Below are 20210 nucleotides of genomic sequence, written 5' to 3'. Positions count from 1 at the left end.
ACTAAAATGAAATGGACAAATCACATGGCGACCTCTGTGTTATTTCCGTTGTTCGGGAAAATAGTTCCGTATGAATTGTGTTTCATATTAATAGTTCCGCTGAGACGGTTTACGACGTAGTCTCGTTATGACGCTTTTAGGTATTTTTATGAACAGTTATATCTAGAATTGGGGTGTTTAATAATTGATAATTCTTCAACATGTATACAAAATTATGTCGTCACAATATTTTTTTTCTCTTTGAACAAAAAAGGCCAGAAATGACGCCGCTTACATTGTTTCCATCATCACAAGTGAAGGTAATATCTTATCATATAATTTAAGTAACGTTAATGAGTATAATAAAGATTTTTATTTAATATGTTAACACTATTATTGTCTCCTGATGATGACCATATTCGAGCAGTTTGCTGTAATTGAACCCTTCCTTGAGAATGCGTTGTTTATTTGTTTATCAGACCAAATGAAACACGAACCTAGGCGCAGTAGGTCTAAAATATGTTTAATAGAAACATGTTTGCTCCAACAAAACCTCCTCCTAACTGTTCAGATAATATTTATACTGTATTAATGTGCACTGTATTAATGTGTGTACTGTTACTGCTTATTGCTTTATGTCCTTTATGTTGTGTTAACACTGATCAGCTTTCAATCTCAAGTCTGGTGTTCCAGAAACCAAAATCATTTGATCTCATTGGTGATGCAGAACAGTCGTGTTGCCCTGTGAGACAGAAACACTTACTGAAGTTTTACCCCACTTTATAGACATTATCCCGTACTGATTGATGTCCTGTGGAGTTTTACCCGAATTATAAAATGGACCAACAAGAGCCTGGATGTGATGCAGAACAGCTCATGCATGTGGAAAATGATGCAACAGATACACTTGAAGGTAAAATACAATTATGCTTATAAAAGCATAACATTAATTATATATTCAGTAAGACTTTTGGCATGCACGTGTGTCTGGAATATTTGATTTTTACTGGTCAGTTGTTAGATTCACTTCTCTCATATCACTCTATGTCTGCTAATAAAATAATTACACCCCAGATCAATGTTTTTTTTTTATTTGTAGAAAAATATATTGTACAATTAGTTAGTTATGATCACAAAATCTCATATCACCCTGGCCTGAAGGAGGTAATTTTGCAATAATGACAGACTGATAATACATTATCCCACATATATTAGGTATGCATTTGTCTTTTGTCAATAATAAGTGTTTTATTTTCTATCTCCTGTAGTTTTGTCTCATTTGAAGGAGACGGATATGCCTGTGCAATCTAGAAGCAGGAAAAGTGTAGCCAAAAAATTGAAAGCTTCAACAAAAAAGGGTAAAAAATCTGCCTCTATTACCCATGGAAAGTCTCCATCTAAAGGTAAATACCATGAATGTATGAAATGTTGTGATTAAAATAACTCTAATCCTAGGTCTGACCAGGTCCCATTTTTCTGTTTAGTGGGACATGTTGCCGAAGGCACTGAACACATGTTTCGCACCCACATCTGCTCTGAATGCAGACGCTGCTTCAAGACTCGCTCCCATTTGATAGAGCACATGCGCATCCACTTTCCTGACCCCACCCTGCAATGTCCCACCTGCAAACACTATTTCACTAGCAAGAGTAAGCTACGCATCCACATGCTGAGAGAGACGGGACAGAAACTGCACCAATGTCATCTATGTGAGTACGGAGCGGTGGAACGCAACTCTTTGCGACGACACCTTGCCAGCGTGCATGGGCATCAAGAGGATGATGCTCCCAATGGAGAGCTGTTTAAGTGCCCAACTTGCCAAAAGACATTCAGTCAGAGTCAGGCATTAAAGAGCCATATGAAGTCTCACAATAAGACACAAGATGGACAGCCATTGCTTTGCTTTCATAAAGGCTGCTCATTTCAGTGTACAGAAAAGAAGCAGCTTCAAAAGCATGCATTAGATGCACACCAAATTGAGGCCGTAGAGTGCCGTCATCACTCCTGTGGCGCCTTCTTCGAGAAGCAAGAAGACATGGAGAAACATTTCCGCACGCATCAGGCTTATCACTGCCCCCACTGTGACTTCTCGTGCTCAAATAAGAGCTATTTTCAGCAGCACAAAAGGCAAGGACATCCAGGGAAACAAGAACTGAACTGTAGCTTCTGTCCTTTCTCCACCCTCAACCCTGTAGAGTTCGATCAACATGTTGGTCACTTTCATGCCAATGAGAAAACACAACACTGCCCGCAGTGCAACTTTGTAACAGCTCACAAAAGAGTCCTGAAAAGACACATGCTGATGCATACTGGTAAGATATTCAATTTTTCAGCATAGATCTTTAAGTGCTTATAGGGATAGGTCACTCAAAAGAAAATTAGGCCCTACTATACAATATAATACTTTGAATTTTTGTCGAATATTCAATTGAAAGACTCAATTGTAAGACTAATAGACTAAGACTATGTAATTGTTGTTATTTATGTTGTTGTTATTGGTATATATGCCTGATTTTGTATAGTGATTGTTTTTAAGACAAAATTGTTACATTATTGTAAACAATGTATTGAAGTGATACTGCTAATTGCCATGAATATAGCCATTGCTGCTGATATGGCATTAAATCATAAATAAATAAATAATACAATATAATACATAAATGTAACAAAAGTAGTCCATACAAATTGTGTGATATATTCCAAGTATTCTGAAGCCATACAATATATTTGTGTGAGGAACCAAATTAAATGTAGATATCTTACCTTTTGCCTCTCAAAATTCATAGCATGCTTTTATGATACTTTAACAGTGGGTTTTTTTTTGTTCCTTTTTGGAGCTTGGCAGTATTAATCACCATTCAGTTTTATTCTGTGGAAAAGAGTAGCGTGGATATTCTGGTTTACATCTTCATTAGCGTTTCACATAAAATAATACAGAGTTTGAAATTAAATGACACAGAGTAATTGATGATAACATTTTTATTTTTGAATGAAAGTTTGAATGAACAGATTGAACATTTGTATTTACAGGTGAAAAGCCCCACAAATGTACACAATGTGACTTCAGATGCCGTGATGAGACGTACCTTTCAAAGCACATGCTGACGCACTCCAATGACAAGCAGCACATGTGCTCAGAATGTGGATATGTTACGAAATGGAAACACTATCTCAGTGTCCACATGCGTAAGCATGCAGGAGATCTGAGGTTTGTACCTTGTTTGTAACTAAAATGTAATAAAAAAAAGAAACATTTCAGTTGATTTTACTAAAAATCTATTTTTACTAAAAATTTTACTGACCTGCCTCTCATCTCTCTCAGGTACAAATGTAATCAGTGTCCATATCGTTGCCACCGCATTGACCAGCTGAACAGCCATAAACTCCGTCACCAGGAAAAATCCCTGATCTGTGAGGTGTGTGCATACTCCTGCAAGAGAAAAACTGAACTGCGCAACCACATGCAGCTGAAGCACTCCACAAACGCAGATCCCCAAACTCCTGTTTACCAGTGCAAGTTTTGCCCTTACACAACAAAGTACCGGCAAGCCCTGCATAACCATGAGAACTGCAGACACACACGGACACGTGTGTTCCGGTGCGCGCTCTGCCAGTACACCACATTTAGCAACACCGGGCTTTTCCTGCACAAAAAGAAATCTCACGGATATGTGCCTGGAGATGTGGGGTGGCTTGAGAAGTATGCAGAGAAAGAGAAAGAGCAGAACTCTGCGGATTTGACGCACAACTTTTTCTCCAAAACCGCAGCACCTCGGACTTCAGATTCAGAATATAGGGAAGAAACGGGTAATACAAAACAGTCTAATAAGACTGTAGATGACTCACAAGATATGTCTATAAATGATAATGAGGATGAAGCAATAGCAGCCACTATTGGACGAACTGAGGAAATTACTTTAGTACGGCAGGTCAGTCTTGGTATTGAGTCTGCAAGAGAAGAGGCAAGTAATCTTTCTGAAGGACATCCAACTGATGAAGAGCAGTGCGGCACCCCACTTTTTACTTCCCAAACCAGCACGGAGAGCACACAAATGATACTTGCTGAGACGGTAAACATACAGCACACTGCATTTGATGCTCAAGTTAAGAGTCATGTTGAATTTCACACATTGCATACAATCCACCAGAACTTCCCAGAACCATCAATTGAGGATGATGATGTCAATGCAGGTTGTGAGGATCAAAGTGACTCTGAAGACCGGCCTCCAGTGACAGAGACTGTAAGGAGCAGGGAGGGACAACATGAGGATAACTCTGTAGAGCCCTCCGCTTCTGAGACTTGTCTGAAGGTCATGAGAAAACAAGATAAAGATCAGGCTAAAGCACTCATACTAGAGGGCAGGGTGCAGATGCTTGTTGTCCAGACGCGGGACAATATGTATCAGTGTAGCCGTTGCTCCTATGTGACCAGAAAGCAGGCAGCATTAATCCGGCATTGCAAGTCATCTTGCCAGGTCATGAAAGCAGGACTACGTTGCCAGGACTGTGGCATGAAGTTTAAACAGCAACGTTCTTTGAACACCCATCGCCTCCGGAAGTGCCTGTCACTGCTGAGGGGCAGAAAGAAGTTTGATTTTGCAAGCTCTGTAGGTAAATCAGGGAGCTGTGCAGGTAGTTCAGAGAATGACGCATCTATACAGATGCAGAGTACGACTCCCAAATCAGGATCCCTCACAATACAACCTGAACCTTTTGAAGTCACTGATTCTACAGATTCAAGAGTACAAGGTTCAGCTGAACCTGAAGGCCCACAGTCTCCTATTATAACTGTAGTAAATGAGACTGATTCACTGACAAGCACATCCGAAGGAGGGAAGGCAACTGTCGGGAGTAGAAACAAGCTGGCTAAAGTGGAGGGATCGGTAAATGATGAGACCTCTGGCTATATTGAAGATGATGGTAGGTATACTTGCAGAAAATGTCCTTTCTCATCTGTCAGGAAAGTCACAATAGATCGGCATTGTGCAACATGCAGCGGAAGCACCCATAAGGTACATCTGGCTAAAATGGGAGAGCTGTTTGAGCAAGAGGATAATCCTAGTGACTCAGACCATGATCCAGAGGAAGATGGGGCAAATGACTCGGAAAGAGATTCAGCAGAAGAAGAGAGACCTCAAAACCCCAAACCTCAATTCTCATGTCCCAACTGTCCTTTTCTTTGTCACCAGAAGAGAGCTCTAGCAAGCCATGAGATAAAGGGCTGTTTAAAACCAGATGAATTACAGTGTCCGCACTGTTCATTTGTTGCCAAATCAGAAAATTCTCTCAACCATCATATACTGGGTCATAAGAAAGACAAGAAGGCTACTAGGGGTAAAATGTCAGGTAACCTTCAGTGCAATCTTTGCTCCTTTACCTGTAAACAAAAGCGCTGCCTTACACAGCATGTTGCCGTGAAGCACGAGGGAGTCCGTCCTTACCGATGCCGCTTCTGTTCATTTAGCACAATTCGTCGTTACCGGCTGGAGGCCCATGAGTCCCTGCACACAGGTGTTGGGAGACATAGCTGTGAAATCTGTGGCCAAACTTTCGGCACAACGTCCAGACTACGCTTGCACCATCAACGCATTCATGACAAACAGGCAACGCACTTCTGTTCACTTTGTGATTACAGAGCATATAACCTCAACGACATCAACCGCCACAACTTGAGCTGCCACACTGGTGATCTTACCTACCATTGCAGCCAATGCAATGCACGTTTCAGCTCCGAAGTAGCCCTGAAGCAGCACTACATCAGAGCACATCCAGATGCTAACAGCCTGTCTTGCACCCAGTGTAACTTCACCTGCAGCCGCCAAGCTGCTCTCAAAGCACATACGCAGCGTGAACATTCTGAAATCAAGACAAAAGGTCCTCAAGATGGTCCAGAAAAACTAAGTAAAATATCAATCACCCATCAGTGCTTGGTTTGTTCCTTCAGCACCCATAAAAGGCTCCTTCTGGTCCAGCACATGTTAGATGAGCATGAAGATGGGCCAGCAGAGGAGAAAACTCTCAAGTGTGATGTCTGTGGTTTCTCTTGCACCCACCAAGTGGTGTTTGACCAGCACGTGCGGTCACATGGAGGAACATGCCTCTTTAAGTGCACTGAATGTGAGTTTTCCACCAGGAACAAACAGAAGATCACGTGGCACATTCGAATCCATACAGGAGAGAAACCTTACCACTGTGAGATGTGCAACTATGCATGTGCTGATCCTTCAAGACTAAAGGTATGAATAACTATTAGCCAAGATGGTGATTCAAGGTTTGGCTATTTGGATTATGACATTTCTGTTGGTGCTCTTTATTTTAGTATCATATGAGGATTCACATGGAGGAACGAAAATATCTCTGCCCAGAATGTGGCTACAAATGCAAATGGGTTAACCAACTAAAGTATCACATGACAAAACATACAGGTATGTGCTATAGTCTAACTTACTCTAACTTTAAAGTTCCTGCACACCTTGATGTTTTCCTCGTTTCTAACAGGTGCCAAACCGTATGCATGTGAGGACTGCGAGTACCGAACCAACCGTGCTGATGCCCTGCGCATCCACCGAGAGACACGCCACAGAGACGTGCGATCCTTCATTTGCGAGAAGTGTGGAAAGGCTTTCAAGACACGCTTTCTGCTCAAGACACACCAGAGAAAGCACAGTGAGGAACGGCCTTACGTGTGCTCCATATGTCAAAGGGCGTTCCGCTGGCCTGCGGGTCTCCGCCATCATTACCTGTCCCACACCAATCAGCTGCCATTTAACTGCCTCCACTGTCCCTATCGGGCCAAACAGAAATTTCAGGTTGTGAAGCACCTTCAGAGACACCATCCAGACTTGCCTGTCCAAGATGGTGTGGGTAAAGACCAAGAGACCTCAAGTATCGGTACACAGAAGACATGGATTGGTGAAGAGAGACAAGAGGATGGGCAAACCGCTTTAGAACAAATGCAAACAGCAAGGGACATGTAGCCATGAACTGTTTCTGTATGCATTTAAATTGACATTTGTTCATCATGTGTAAGTATTACATGTCATTGTATTCAGAACCCTCATTCAAACCACAGAGAATAAACTTTTTTTACAGTATGTTTATTCCTTTAAGGCATTAAAAAAAGATAATTACCTGGGCATATTCATAATAATGAGAGCATAAGAATCATTTACTTTGAACACTTGCTTTCGGGTTATTTATTAAAGGCACTTTACCATGCTCAATTACTTAAATTCAGAGGTAACACTTAACAATAAGGTCATATAAACTTGCACTAGCATATATGTGTATATGACAATTTAGTTCAAACTTTGACCTGTGGAGGGCAGTAATACACTTAGCAGCATCTACACTGCCGGAATTCTAATAGAGAAGAAGAAGAGAGCTAGGTCAAAATGAGCGTCTATGGTTAAAATGTATATAATTTTTTATTTATTTTTTTAGAAAATGACATAATTTCTCTAGATAAGACCCTTATTTCTCATCTGGTATCGTTTAAAGCCCTTTGAAGCTGCACTGAAACTGTAATTTTGACCTTCAACTGTTTGGGGCCAATTGAAGTCCACTATAAGGAGAATAATCCTGGAATGTTTTCATCAAAAAACCTTAATTTCTTTTCGACTGAAGAAAGAAGGACATGAACATCTTGGATGACCAGGGGGTGAGTAAATTATCAGGAAATTTTTATTTGAAAGTGTACTAATCTTTAATAGATGCAGATTTTGATCTTAAAAAATGTATTAGTAAATGTTGAGATTAACATTAGCTAAGATTAATAAATGCAGTAGAAGTATTCATTTTTAATTCAACTAATGTAGTTAACTAATGTTAACAAATGAAATCTTATTGTAAAGTGTTACCAATTCAGATAATGTACAACCTGCATTCTATCCTTATTGTGTAACTTTCAAACAGGAGGAAAAATAAATAATTGTTCTGATTATCAGTACACTTAATATTGCATAGATTAAACAATCAAAAGTAAAACTTGCATTTACCAAATAAGCATATCTGCACTGTTCTTAGGGGTCTTTTTTTCTTTGAGAAGGCACTACTAACACCATGCAACTGCTACAGAGGGACTCTTAAAATCTACAGATTTGTCTGAGAAATATTAACTCTTCAGAACAAGTTTCAAGCATTATAAATAAAACTAGAATTGTGAATCACAGTTCTGTGATCTTGATCTGAACATAGATGGAGGATGGATGGATACTCATTCCATCTTTGGACAACAGATGCACATGGCGATATCCTGGAAAGAGAAACCATTTATTTGCAAAAAAGCCAAATTCATTTTCAATTTTTGAAGAGTATAGGCTTAAAGACACTGGGTCTCATTCACTAATAATTGCGTACAAGCATTTTTATGTGAGCAGAAAAGATTTGCACACAAAATTTCTGCCGGATTCACAACAGGATATATATACACATCACATTTTTCTAAGGCCATCTGGAACCTGTGTAAATGTAGTTTCAATTGGTTCTCAATTTTATCTTAAATTTATTGATGAATGAGGATTTCTGTGTGGAAACATTCACACCAAGTCTGTGTTTGCATGGCTAATGAATGAGACCGAGAATATTTGTTAAAATCTCATGATACTGTCCTTAATATAGGCCTACCTGGTTGAATACAGGTAAAAGGAAGAGTGTATTGCCCTATGAAGTCATTCCTAGATGCTGTATCATAGTCTTCAACTACAAAACGCACCAGTGCCAGCTCAGGGGTGTGGATTGTGAACCGCAAAGATTCGTTCCAACATGGGTTGAATCCTGTCCAGAAGAAAAATAACAGAAAAAATACTGGAATTAAATGGTTCCAATGGTAAATTATGGAAATTAGTCATCTTAAGTCAATGAAATGTCTATTTCCACAGTAAAGTTACATATTGAACTATAATAGATTTCTGATCTGATTTGGCAACACTTCAGACCATTTCATCTTCACTTCCTCACCATTGTTGTCAATGTGTTTGGTCTCCTGTTTGGCTTGATCCAGAGGAACGCCATAAATTTCCACTCTTACCAGGGGGTCTACAATGGACCATTCTTTTTGCTTTACTTTAGGGAGCTGTTGTCCACTAATAACCTTTAAATCAAAGAACAATCAACAAATATAATCTCTAACTGAAATGGTGGAAGGAGAACAAATACTGTTTAATACCTTAACAGAGAAGAGTAAAGGGTGGTAATCCTCACGTTCCTCTGGTTTTTCAGGATCAAAGAGTCTTTCTCTGTTGCGTAGTATCTCAGGTTTTATGACATAGCCACTACGGCCATTCTGAGTAAATAGCCCATCATTAAGATCCATTTCCATTCCTGCTGTCTGGAAGTTTAATGCCACTATGAATCAGAAACACATTACAGTAAATACATCGTCCACTTTACAACACATTAGCCGTGTTTCCCTGCTCCTCTTTACATGGAGTGTTTTTATAAGGTTTATCTGCCATTCTTCCACTCTGTTACTCACATAATGTAATGTAATTCAATATCTACCATACTGACCAATCTGGCATCCCATGTTCCACATGTCCAGTGGACAGTAATTTGATGAATCCGTCCTCATTCCACTTGGATACACTCTTGTTAGCTGCCTTGTGTTGTGCAGAACAAAATCTGAACCTGGCAAAAAAAAAATATATACATAATACATAATATTTATATTTTTGTATAGAAACGAAAAGGCAAAGAGCTGCTTAATCTCCTTTTGTTTTCCAGAAAAAAAAGAGATTTGGAACAACATGAGGTTGAAAATATACTAACAAGAATTTTGGGCAAACTATCCCTTTAAAAAGTCTTTCTGACCTGCTTCCTTTGAATATTTACGGGCTTTAGACTCAGAGAATGAAGACATCTCATCAGGCTTAGCAGAGGTGCGGGAATGCTCAAAGCTGTGGAAATGTACACTCTTGCAGAAAATAAGGTCTGAGAGCTCCTTGCATAGATTTTGTTTCGATTTCTACAAAGGGAAAAAGCAAACAATCAATATTTCAATATTTCTCAATATCTCAGTATTTCCACTTTTACCTTTGCATCTGTTGGTGGACTCTCTGATGCCAGACTGTCCTTATTCATTTCTGCTGCCTCGTCCTCATCACTAACTTCACCTGTGAAGCTCTCTGGTTCATTTCCAATCTTCTTCCCTTTTAACAGGATTTTCCTCTTAAGTGCCTGAAAGAAATGAGTCAACAAATACACGTTTTACATCCTTTATATTAAATAGTAATATATTATTATATAAATATATAATTTTCTATATATATATATATATATATATATATATATATATATATATTCTTTTTATGTAAAAACATTTTAGAAATAAAATATATACAGTCTAAAGTGAAAATGCTATTTTCTAGTTTACTTACAATTAAAGTATATATTTTCATTACAAATTATATGTGTTACTATCTGAGAGAGAAGTTGAACAATTCGCATTTCACATTTTTATATTCTAAACTTACTTTTATTTCCAGGTTTAAATGAGAAAATCCCAAATTTTTAATATGGTGTCTGACTTTTAGACTCCATTGTATTAATAGATATTAAAAAAAAAAAAAAATCAATATCCAACAATAGGTGATGTGAATCTGACTTTTTCATGTGATCATCAATAGATAATGAAAGTGCCCATTAAAGTATATGTATAATGATTATAAGACCATACATTATTTGAAGATCCGTGTCAGTCATTCATGTTTTTCAAACAGAAGTCAATAAGAGCAGTTAAGTGCACCACTATCTATAAGGCCCTGAATAGCTAACCTGAGCTCACCTCTGGGGATGGGAGATCACTGGCCACTCCGCCATCTAATGTGCTTGTCAGCAGCATATCGCCCAGGATATCTCTGAAATATCGAGCCATGACTTCCTGTTGCTCTATGCTGCAGTGGTTTTCAATGGACACAATGAGCGGATACTCAGATGCCTAAAAGTAGGAATGATGGGAAGATTAAGAAATCTGGAAACGGATTATAATGTACCTGTGCAAATAATTTACATTAACAACAACAACATTAAGATAAATAATGTTAATATTAATACTAATAATACTATATATACATATATATACATATATATATATATATATATATATATATATATATATATATATATAATGCAAATAATTATGTATTTGTATAAGTGTTGGGGCATATAGAGCACCTTGAAGGCATAATTGCCAATAGTAGTAATCACGTCTTTGAGGAGAATCTTAGATGTGAATGTGTGTCCATGGTAAACTACCGGCTCCCCATTCGCTCCATTCCAGCAGTCCACCTCTACACACCTGCAGCCTCGCTTCAGAGCCCTTCAGATGTTCAACCCAGCACAAATGAACAACAACAGTCATTAAAGGTCCCGTTCTTCGTGATCCCATGTTTCAAACTTTAGTTAGTGTGTAATGTTGTTGTTAGAGTATAAATAAAATCTGTAAAATTTTAAAGCTCAAAGTTCAATGCCAAGCGAGATATTTTATTTAACAGAAGTCGCCTACATCGAACGGCCAGTTTGGACTACATCCCTCTACTTCCTTCTTTAATGACGTCACTAAAACAGTTTTTTGACTAACCTCCGCCCACAGGAATACACAAGAGTTGCGTTTGTAGAGTGTGTTTGTCGCCATGTCGTCGAAACGCTGTTATTTTCATCCCGCAGTCCAATCACCGGATCTGATTCCGGCTCAAATTGATAGGGTAAAATTAAAGACATGTTTACAATAACACTGAGCGTGTGCATCTCCACGTTATGGTAAGAGGCGTGACCTTTCCGGGCAAGATGCGCTAAGCTGCTGTCGAATCACAACACAGGAACCGCTGGCAGAATCAGAACTCGTTACGTATTTCTGAAGGAGGGACTTCATAGAACAAGGAAGTCATCAGCCCGTTTTTATGACAGTGGAAACAGCGGTATACAGATAAGTAAATTATGTGAAAAATACTGTGTTTTTTTACACGCGAAACATGAACACATGTTATATTGCACACTATAAACACAATCAAAGCTTCAAAAAACCACGAAAAACGGGACCTTTAACACAAATGCATTCAACTAAGCGGACACATGCTTTCTCTGAAGTTACAGTGAGTAAACAGAAACACTCTATTATTACACTCCTTAAAATAAAGGTTCTTTATTGGCATTGATGGTTCCATGAAGAACCTTTAACATTTATGTAACCTTTCCTTCACACAAAAGATTCTTTATAGTGGAAAAAGATTCTTCAGATTATTGAAATGTTCTTTTTTTTTGAGAAATGTTCACTGAAAGGTCCTTTAGCGAACTTAAAATGGTTCTTCTATGGCATCACTCTGTTTGGAACGTTTATTTTTAAGAATGTATGCGTGTGAGATATTAATAATTACATGCTCAAAAAGATCCTTTTCTGCAAATGACATCATCAAAGATCAGGGAAATCAAGCAGACACATTGTAACGTGTAGTTCTATGTCTGTTTTGTTTCATTGTATTTTGGTTCTGTTTTCCCTGTTCTGGTTTGCCTGAGTTCCCTGTACTTACTAGTTCCTCATTTACGTACCTGCTGTTCTATTTACTTAGTCTGTGTAATTAAAGGGTTAGTTCAAAATGAAAAAAAAATCACTTATGTAATTTATTACCCATTCCACACCTGTAAGACCTTCGTTCATCTTCAGAACACATATTAATATATTTTTGATAAAATCCATTGGCTTAGTGAGACCTGCATTGCCAGCAAGATCATTTCCTTTTTCAATATCCAGAAAGCTACCAAAAACATATTTGAGTACAGTGGTTCAATATTAATATTATAAAGCGACGAGAATACTTTTTGTGCGCCAAAAACAAAAAACAAAATAGGGACTTTATTCAACAATATTTAATGATGGCTGATTTCAAAACACTGCTGAAGCTTCAAATCTTTACAAACCTTTTGTTTCGAATCAGTGGTTCGGAGCGCGTATCAAACTGACAAAGTCACGTGACCTATTGAAATCGAACCACTTATGACGTAGCTAAGCCTTGTATACTGAAATCATGTGATTTTGGTGCTCCAAACCACTGATTCGAAAACAAAAGATTCGTAAAGCTTCAAAGCTTCATGAAGGTTGAACCACTGTACTCACATGATCTGTTTTAAATATCTTAATTTGTGTTCTGAGATGAACAAAGGTCTATAACTAACCATTAAAGCCTTCAGTTTATTCACTTTGTTCAGTCTCGTGTAACTTTGTTCGGTCTCGTTTACATCTTTATGAGGTTGTTATACTATTACTCCTGAAATCTCCTCCGTGTTCTCGCTGATTTATCATTAAAGGCTGTTTTTGTTGTTTACTCCTTCGTCATGCGCTTGATTGCAGCCAATTTATCCGCTACACACATGGCAGTATAACCATAAGTAAGCAGAACTCACTGGATGTAGGCTTCAACACTGCTTGGTCCTTTTAGCTGGTCTTCCATGAGGTACGTGTTGTGTGAGGAGGAGATGTAATAGTGGGCGAGAGGTTGGCTCATGTCTTGAAAGAGGCCCTGCCACTCTGGATTGAAGATGGATCCCTCAGGAGACGTCAGGTACATTAGGAACCCATCGATTGTCATCAAATGATTCATTCTGGCTATACAAGAAGACAAAAGCCTCTTATCTAATCAAACTTCCATCATTACTCAGTAATCATGATGAGTAAAGAACCACTTCACTGTTGCCCAGCGATCTAGATTAAGTGCTCATCTAGTCCATTATTAAAAGAGCACGCAGAAGTATTTTCCATTAATTTTCCTCACAGGCATACAAATATATTTTTAAATCAACCCTCAAATCAAAACAACCAGTTCCAAAATGAATAGAATATTCATACATTCAGAGACATACTTGTAAACCTAAAGCAAGGGTCCTCAAAAGGGGGTACATGTCATTATCCCTTGGGGACCAAAGGTGGTACTGCATTGGTCTACCAGTTACTGTTCTGAAACAATTTTTATGAATTAAAAAAAAACATTAATAAAAATAATAATCATTTAAAAATGATAATTAAAATATGTAATAAAATATATTATATTAAAAATATACATTATACAAAAATGCTATATTATGCTAACTTTAAGCGAAGCTAAAGTTAAGAAGCTGGAGTTTAGCTAAATGTTTCATTGTCCCTCCTACATTAAAATAAAAAAAGTAAAATATATCAGAATTTATTTAAATTATATTATGATATTTTTTTCAACTATTTAATTAATTAAATATAAAAGAGTGGGAAATATTCATATATATTACAAAAATTATAAACTGAAGAGTATAGCGGTAGTTGATAGTTGATCATTACCTGTGTTTGAAGGCTCATAGCGATCAATCAGCTGAAGGGCATGTTCATAACTGCCCTCCCCCTCTAGCTGCTCCTCTCTCAGGAACTCCTCCAGATCACACTGAGACAAGCTCTGTCCATCACTGGAATAGTCCTGGAATAACTCCAGCACCTCTTTCCTCTCAGTGAGCATCCTATAGAACTCCACAAACTCCTGATCTTCCAGGGTTCCTGACTCAGACTTATCTGCCATCTGTGAGAAAACATCAACAAATGATAATGCAGTTCAACATGATAAAAATGTATGATGCAAAATCACATAAACAACTCTTAAGCACCATAAAAAGACGGTACGCATGTTCTTCATCCATGTCCACGTTCATCATTTTCAGCAGTTTTTTTGTCTCCCTAAAATTCATTCTGCCATCCTTGTTTCGATCTGCTTTCAAAAACCAGTCTGAGATCCATCTGAACGGAGTGATTTAGGCTGATAATATAAGTTGGTAGTAAACAGCTGGAGTTCATCCATCAATCTATCTATCTATATATCTATCTATCTATCTATCTAAAATAAAAATATATATAAAAATGATAATGATCAGAACTTGCCTCAAGTAAAAATATACCATAAAAAGGGGGAGAAAATATAATTTTCATAACAAGGATACTGGTCAAGTTTGGTGCTCTCATCCATGTTCTCCATGTTCTCCATGAGGGCTTTGATGCCCTGAATCCAGGACTGAGCTTCCTCCGCTGACTCAGCCACCAGATCCAGGTTTCCTCTGCGGCCACGGAACACCAGCGTGAAGCAGCGGTCAGCAGGAAACTCATCTGCTACAGTGAGAAGGGTCTCCGACTGATGTCCCTCACGAACAGCCTCCACATCACTGATGGAGACTGAAAAAAATAAATGAATAAAGATTTTTATTTCAATTTTTCAGAGTCCTTCTTCTCAGTTTTTAATAAACTTTATTTTTAGTGCATGGAAAGCAAGCTTCATTATTACTAATTGATCAATCTTTACTATTGTTTATAGTAAATCAATGGAGCTCTTAATTTCATTAGAAGCTAATGATATTCACCTCAAGTTTTTTCCTTTTTTTTCAGAAACCATTGTCATGGTGGATAATGAAAAAGTGAGAATGACAGTTGTTGCATTCTCTTTCATATTATTGTAATTCATATAAGATTGTTGCTACACACCCCTTTATATGCATTCAACTATTTTCTGATCTCTTTCCCTAACGTATTCACAAAGACCTTTTGGATTTATTTCAAAATTACCTTGAAGTCCAATCAATATTTGCAACCTAATAATAATAATAATTAGAATATCGTGAAAAAGTTCATTTTTTTATTGTAAATTATTTTAAAAAATGAAACTTTCATATATTCCAGATTCCCTACATGTAAAGTAAAACATTTCAAATTTTTTTTTATTTTTTTTTTATTTGTTGATTAGAGTGTACAGCTAATGAAAGTCCAAATTCCAGTATCTCAAAATATTAGAATATTTACATTTGAGTTTTGTTAAATGACCATCCCTACAGTATAAATTCCGGGAATCTCTTGTTCTTTGAAACCACACTAATGGGGAAGACTGCTGACTTGGCAATGGTCCAGAAGACAATCATTGACACCCTCCACAAAGAGAGTAAGTCACAGAAGGTCATTACTGAATGGGGTGGCTGTTTACAGAGTGATGTATCAAAGCATATTAAATGCAAAGTTGACTGGAAGGAAGAAATTGGGTAGGCAAAGGTGCACAAGCAACACAAGCTTGAGAATACTGTCAAGTAAAGCCGATTCAAACACTTGGGAGAGCTTCACAATGAGTCAAATGAAGCCAGAGTCAGCGCATCAAGAGCCACCACACTCAGACATCTTCAGAAAAAGGACTACCAAGCCACTTCTGAAACAGAAACAATGTCAGAAGCATCTTACCTGGGCTAAGGAGAAAAAGAACTGGACAGTGAACAGTGGTCGAAAGTCCTCTTTACAGATAAAAGTAAATTTTGCATTTCATGTTGAAATCATGGTCCCAGAGTCTGAAGGAAGACTGGAGAGGCACAGAATCCAAGCTGCTTGAAGTCTAATGGGACGTTTCTGAAGTCAGTAATGATTTGGGGGGCCGTGACATCTGCTGGTGTTGGTCCATTGTGTTTTATCAAGTGCAAAGTCAATGCAGCCATCTTCCAGGAGATTTTGGAGCACTTTATGCTTCCATCTGCTGACAAGCTTTATGGAGATGCTGATTTCCTTTTCCAGCAGGACTTTAGCACCTGCCCACAGTGCAAAAAGCACTTCCAAGTGGTTTGCTGACCATGATATTACTGTGTGTTATTGGCCAGCCAACATGCCTGACTCCTGAATCAATGGGATATTTTCAAGAGAAAGATGAGAAACAGTCGATCCAACAATATACAGATGATCTGAAGGCTCAATAGTGCCTCAGCAGTGCCACAGGCTGATCACTTCCATGCCACACTTCACTGATGCTGTAATTTGTGCTAGGAGCAAGTCATTTGCTGTAATATGTGCTGCCGACCAAGTATTGAGTGTACAAATGAACATACTTTAAAATGTTTTGAAAATCCATTTTTTGATTGATCTTAGGAAATATTCTAATATTTTGAGATAATGGATTTTGGACTTTCATGAGCTGTACGCTCTAATCATCAAAATTAAAAAAAAAATTTTTTTTGAAATGTTTTACTTTACATGTAGGGTATCTAGAATATATGAAAGTTTCATTTTTAAAAATAATTTACAATAAAAAAATTTAACTTTTTCACGATATTCTAATTATATGACCAGCACCTGTAAGCCTGAGTGTTTTTTTTTTTTTTTGGCACTCTGCCTATATTTTGCTAACAAAATCAGTCATTTTTACCCCAGTCTTGGATTAATTATGCACACAATCTTTATCAATCTAACATGATTACTGAAGCATATAAACCATGATAAACACTAAAAACATTAACTCAGGGCATACAGGTAGAATAAGAGTTTATTGCCCAGCTGGATTTATATGCGATAGTCTTGCAGTCCTCCTGAAGTTTGTAGTGCCGCTGGCGCTTCCACATACGAGACTTCACCTTCCGCAGAAACATCCCTGCCTTCATTGCATCAAGGTTTTGATGACTCTGTTTACCTGTCAGAAAATGGGAAATGGCCATTAGTAATGTTCAGAAAGAACAAGCTTACTTTAAATGGACAAACACACACACACATACATACACACACACACAGGTTTGTTTTGCTATCATTCCATAGGCCTAATGGTTTTTATACTGAACAAACTGTACATTCTATCCCCATCCTAACCTACCCATCACAGAAAATATTCTGCATTTTTACATTTTTAATAAAACATTGTTTAGTATGTTTTTAAAGCTATTTTAAATATGAGGACTCATGAAATGTCCTCATATTTCATTTTTACATCGTAATATCAGTGTAATACCCATGTCATTATACAAATTTGTGTCCTCATAAATCATAAAAATGTGCACACACACACACACACACACACACACACACACACACAAAGTCTGTCTACTCACAGCATTTTTGAGGTGATTCCATTTTCTACAGTGCACCTTTTCTGCAGACACAAACAAGTATCACTGTCTCAACCAAAAAATTTCAAATAATTTCCATGTTAACACTACTATAGTAATAATGATTTAAAGATAGACTGCTGAGAAGTCTGAGTTGAGAGTTGAATCAAATAGCTCAATGTAAACATCTCTCCGTCATGGTGTTCTTGGATATATTGTGCATTTAGTCCCACTAACAGCTTGTTTTTGAGGTGTCACTAATGTGGCTCCTTATGAGTGCTGTACTATGATGAGACAAGAGCCCACAAGCTTCTTTCAAATTGTTGTTGCACGTTATCCTATCTGCTTTTTTTTCTCCAGTGAAAACAGGGACAGGCTAAATAAAATCTAGAAATAGGCTGATTGCATAACCAATATGCCCTATTTTACAATGGGGAAAAAATAGTAATGTTCTCCAAATTGAAAAAGAAAAAAAAATAACAAGTTCATTCAGGCACATGTGAAGCAGTGCAGTCAGGCGTGACATACAGACTCATGAGTCATGGCTAAATATGTCTCTGAGATCCACACGATCCTCTACTGGCACCATCATTATGTTCTGTTATTTCCCAAGTGGATAAAACAGAATCAAATTATGTTTTTAATGTTTCCTGCCATTATTCTGTATTGAATAAACGGATAAAATATAGCATTTCTAATCTTCACTGTGATTTATTCCCTAAATAGGGCCTTTAGCAAAAACAGCATTTGTTTCTACATGTGTACAATCCTAAAATATTGCAGTTACAAAGTTTTAATACAATACAAATTAATACAATATGCTCTGATGTAAGTCACTAACAACAGTAAATGCTGACAAAGTAATGTTCCTAACACATAGCAAAGGGAGTCTGAAGAGGGCTGAAGCAAATATTGAGGAGTGACTCAGGAAGAGAGGAAAAGCAGAACTCACCGTCTGATATACAAACATCCGATGAGGAGGATGGGCTCTGTGTCTTTGCTGCTGCGTGTGCAGGGCTGGGAAAACAAAGCCGCAGTCCAGGCTGCTTCACAGTGATGCATAGCCACAGCCTCCTTCTTACACCCCTTCCTCTGCCTCATTCCTTCCTAGACACTCCCACTTTTCCTTTTTTTCCTCTGCCTTATTAGGTGCAATAGTTCTGTTTTCTGCTCTTGTTAAAATTGCAGCATAAAATTTTACAGCATAAATAATTTTTATAATTCCACAATATATACAGAAAACTTAAAAAACAAGCTGCATTTCAAACAATTGATGAATGATAAACAATACACAAAGTCTACATTATAGAAGATATACAATTTTCAAAAAGAAACATTATAAACAAGAGTTCACCTTATGCACAAAATGTACAATTTTGAATTTTGTGATTCATTTTAGTATATAACATCAATTTCAAAATGAATTCAAAAGAGTTCATTGACAGTTTGTTTCCAAGGGTCTTGAATTATAAACCCATTTAGACACTTAAGAATACTAAATCAGCAGGATGTACAGAATGGTGAAGTCTTTGCCATGCGTAACCCACATTTACATTTATATTTACATAAATTCATTTGGTAAAATTGACTTACAAATGGGGAAAGATACAAATACAAGCAAAGCATTGAATTTGCTGACAAAACCCAAAATATTCTAAAACATTTTAGTTTAACAACACTAAGACCACTAACATCTTGACTAAAAATAGCTTTAGAAGCTTAATTCAAGACCACCTGGACATATACGCAGAAATATCATAATGCTGAGTGTATATATTTAAAGGTATATTAATTTCAATTAGTATGATTTTTAATACAAATAAAAATTTGATTAGGCATGTACATTTGATACATTGTATCTTTTCATTTATTATTAGTTCTCTTTTCTTGTTTGCATGAATTAAACAGAGTAGAACATTTAACCAAATATTCTGAATTAAGTGAATATGCTGCAACTGGAATCCTGATGTGCAATAGAAACATGTCAGGATTATGTATTTTTATGCTCTGAATAAATCAATAAATCCATTTTTTGATTTGACTTATGTTGAAGATGCTTCAACCATCATACTGGTTTTAATTTACAGTAGGCCTTTATTTTCTTAAATTTCCATCCAACTTTAAGACTGATTAAATGCATGAGCAATCTCACACATACGTGCAGGAAATACACCTAAATACATATTTTGTAATTAGTTGATATCATAAATTATAGGTGGTTCACTAAATATAACAATCATTATGTAATAATATATATGTAAAATTTTTGAATCGCTGTTTAGCCCTATTTATAAGCAGCTTAAATTTGTATCAGCATGTATTCAACAGCGTGCACAGAAAACATCCTCTTGGGTTTTAGTCCACAAGAAGCCCTAATGAACTCTTAA

The 20210-nt window shown here is 37.2% G+C and overlaps 2 protein-coding genes across 2 annotated transcripts; one reads left to right on the top strand and one right to left on the bottom strand.

Moving 5' to 3' along the window:
* The first annotated feature begins 54 nt into the window (after positions 1-54).
* Positions 55-7073, top strand: znf142 (zinc finger protein 142). The gene is made up of 9 exons (XM_048194259.1): positions 55-140; positions 254-299; positions 766-892; positions 1248-1382; positions 1464-2291; positions 3010-3187; positions 3302-6215; positions 6299-6404; positions 6478-7073. Exons 3-9 carry the CDS (start codon positions 817-819, stop codon positions 6954-6956), a joined length of 4716 nt encoding a protein of 1571 aa, XP_048050216.1. The 5' UTR covers positions 55-140; positions 254-299; positions 766-816; the 3' UTR covers positions 6957-7073.
* A 479-nt stretch (positions 7074-7552) lies between these two features.
* Positions 7553-18942, bottom strand: plcd4b (phospholipase C, delta 4b). The gene is made up of 16 exons (XM_048194257.1): positions 18776-18942; positions 17827-17867; positions 17256-17414; positions 14929-15157; positions 14599-14728; positions 14282-14513; positions 13375-13576; positions 11152-11296; positions 10763-10915; positions 10012-10155; positions 9790-9943; positions 9490-9606; positions 9146-9324; positions 8938-9070; positions 8605-8754; positions 7553-8233 (listed from the first exon to the last, which is right to left on the bottom strand). Exons 2-16 carry the CDS (start codon positions 17846-17848, stop codon positions 8145-8147), a joined length of 2238 nt encoding a protein of 745 aa, XP_048050214.1. The 5' UTR covers positions 17849-17867; positions 18776-18942; the 3' UTR covers positions 7553-8144.
* Between the last annotated feature and the right edge of the window lie 1268 nt (positions 18943-20210).

This window comes from Megalobrama amblycephala, linkage group LG6, assembly GCF_018812025.1.
Source record: "Megalobrama amblycephala isolate DHTTF-2021 linkage group LG6, ASM1881202v1, whole genome shotgun sequence".
NCBI lineage: Eukaryota > Metazoa > Chordata > Actinopteri > Cypriniformes > Xenocyprididae > Megalobrama > Megalobrama amblycephala.
The sequence above is the reverse complement of the archived record's forward strand: the minus strand, read 5'-3'. Positions and strand labels throughout refer to the sequence as shown.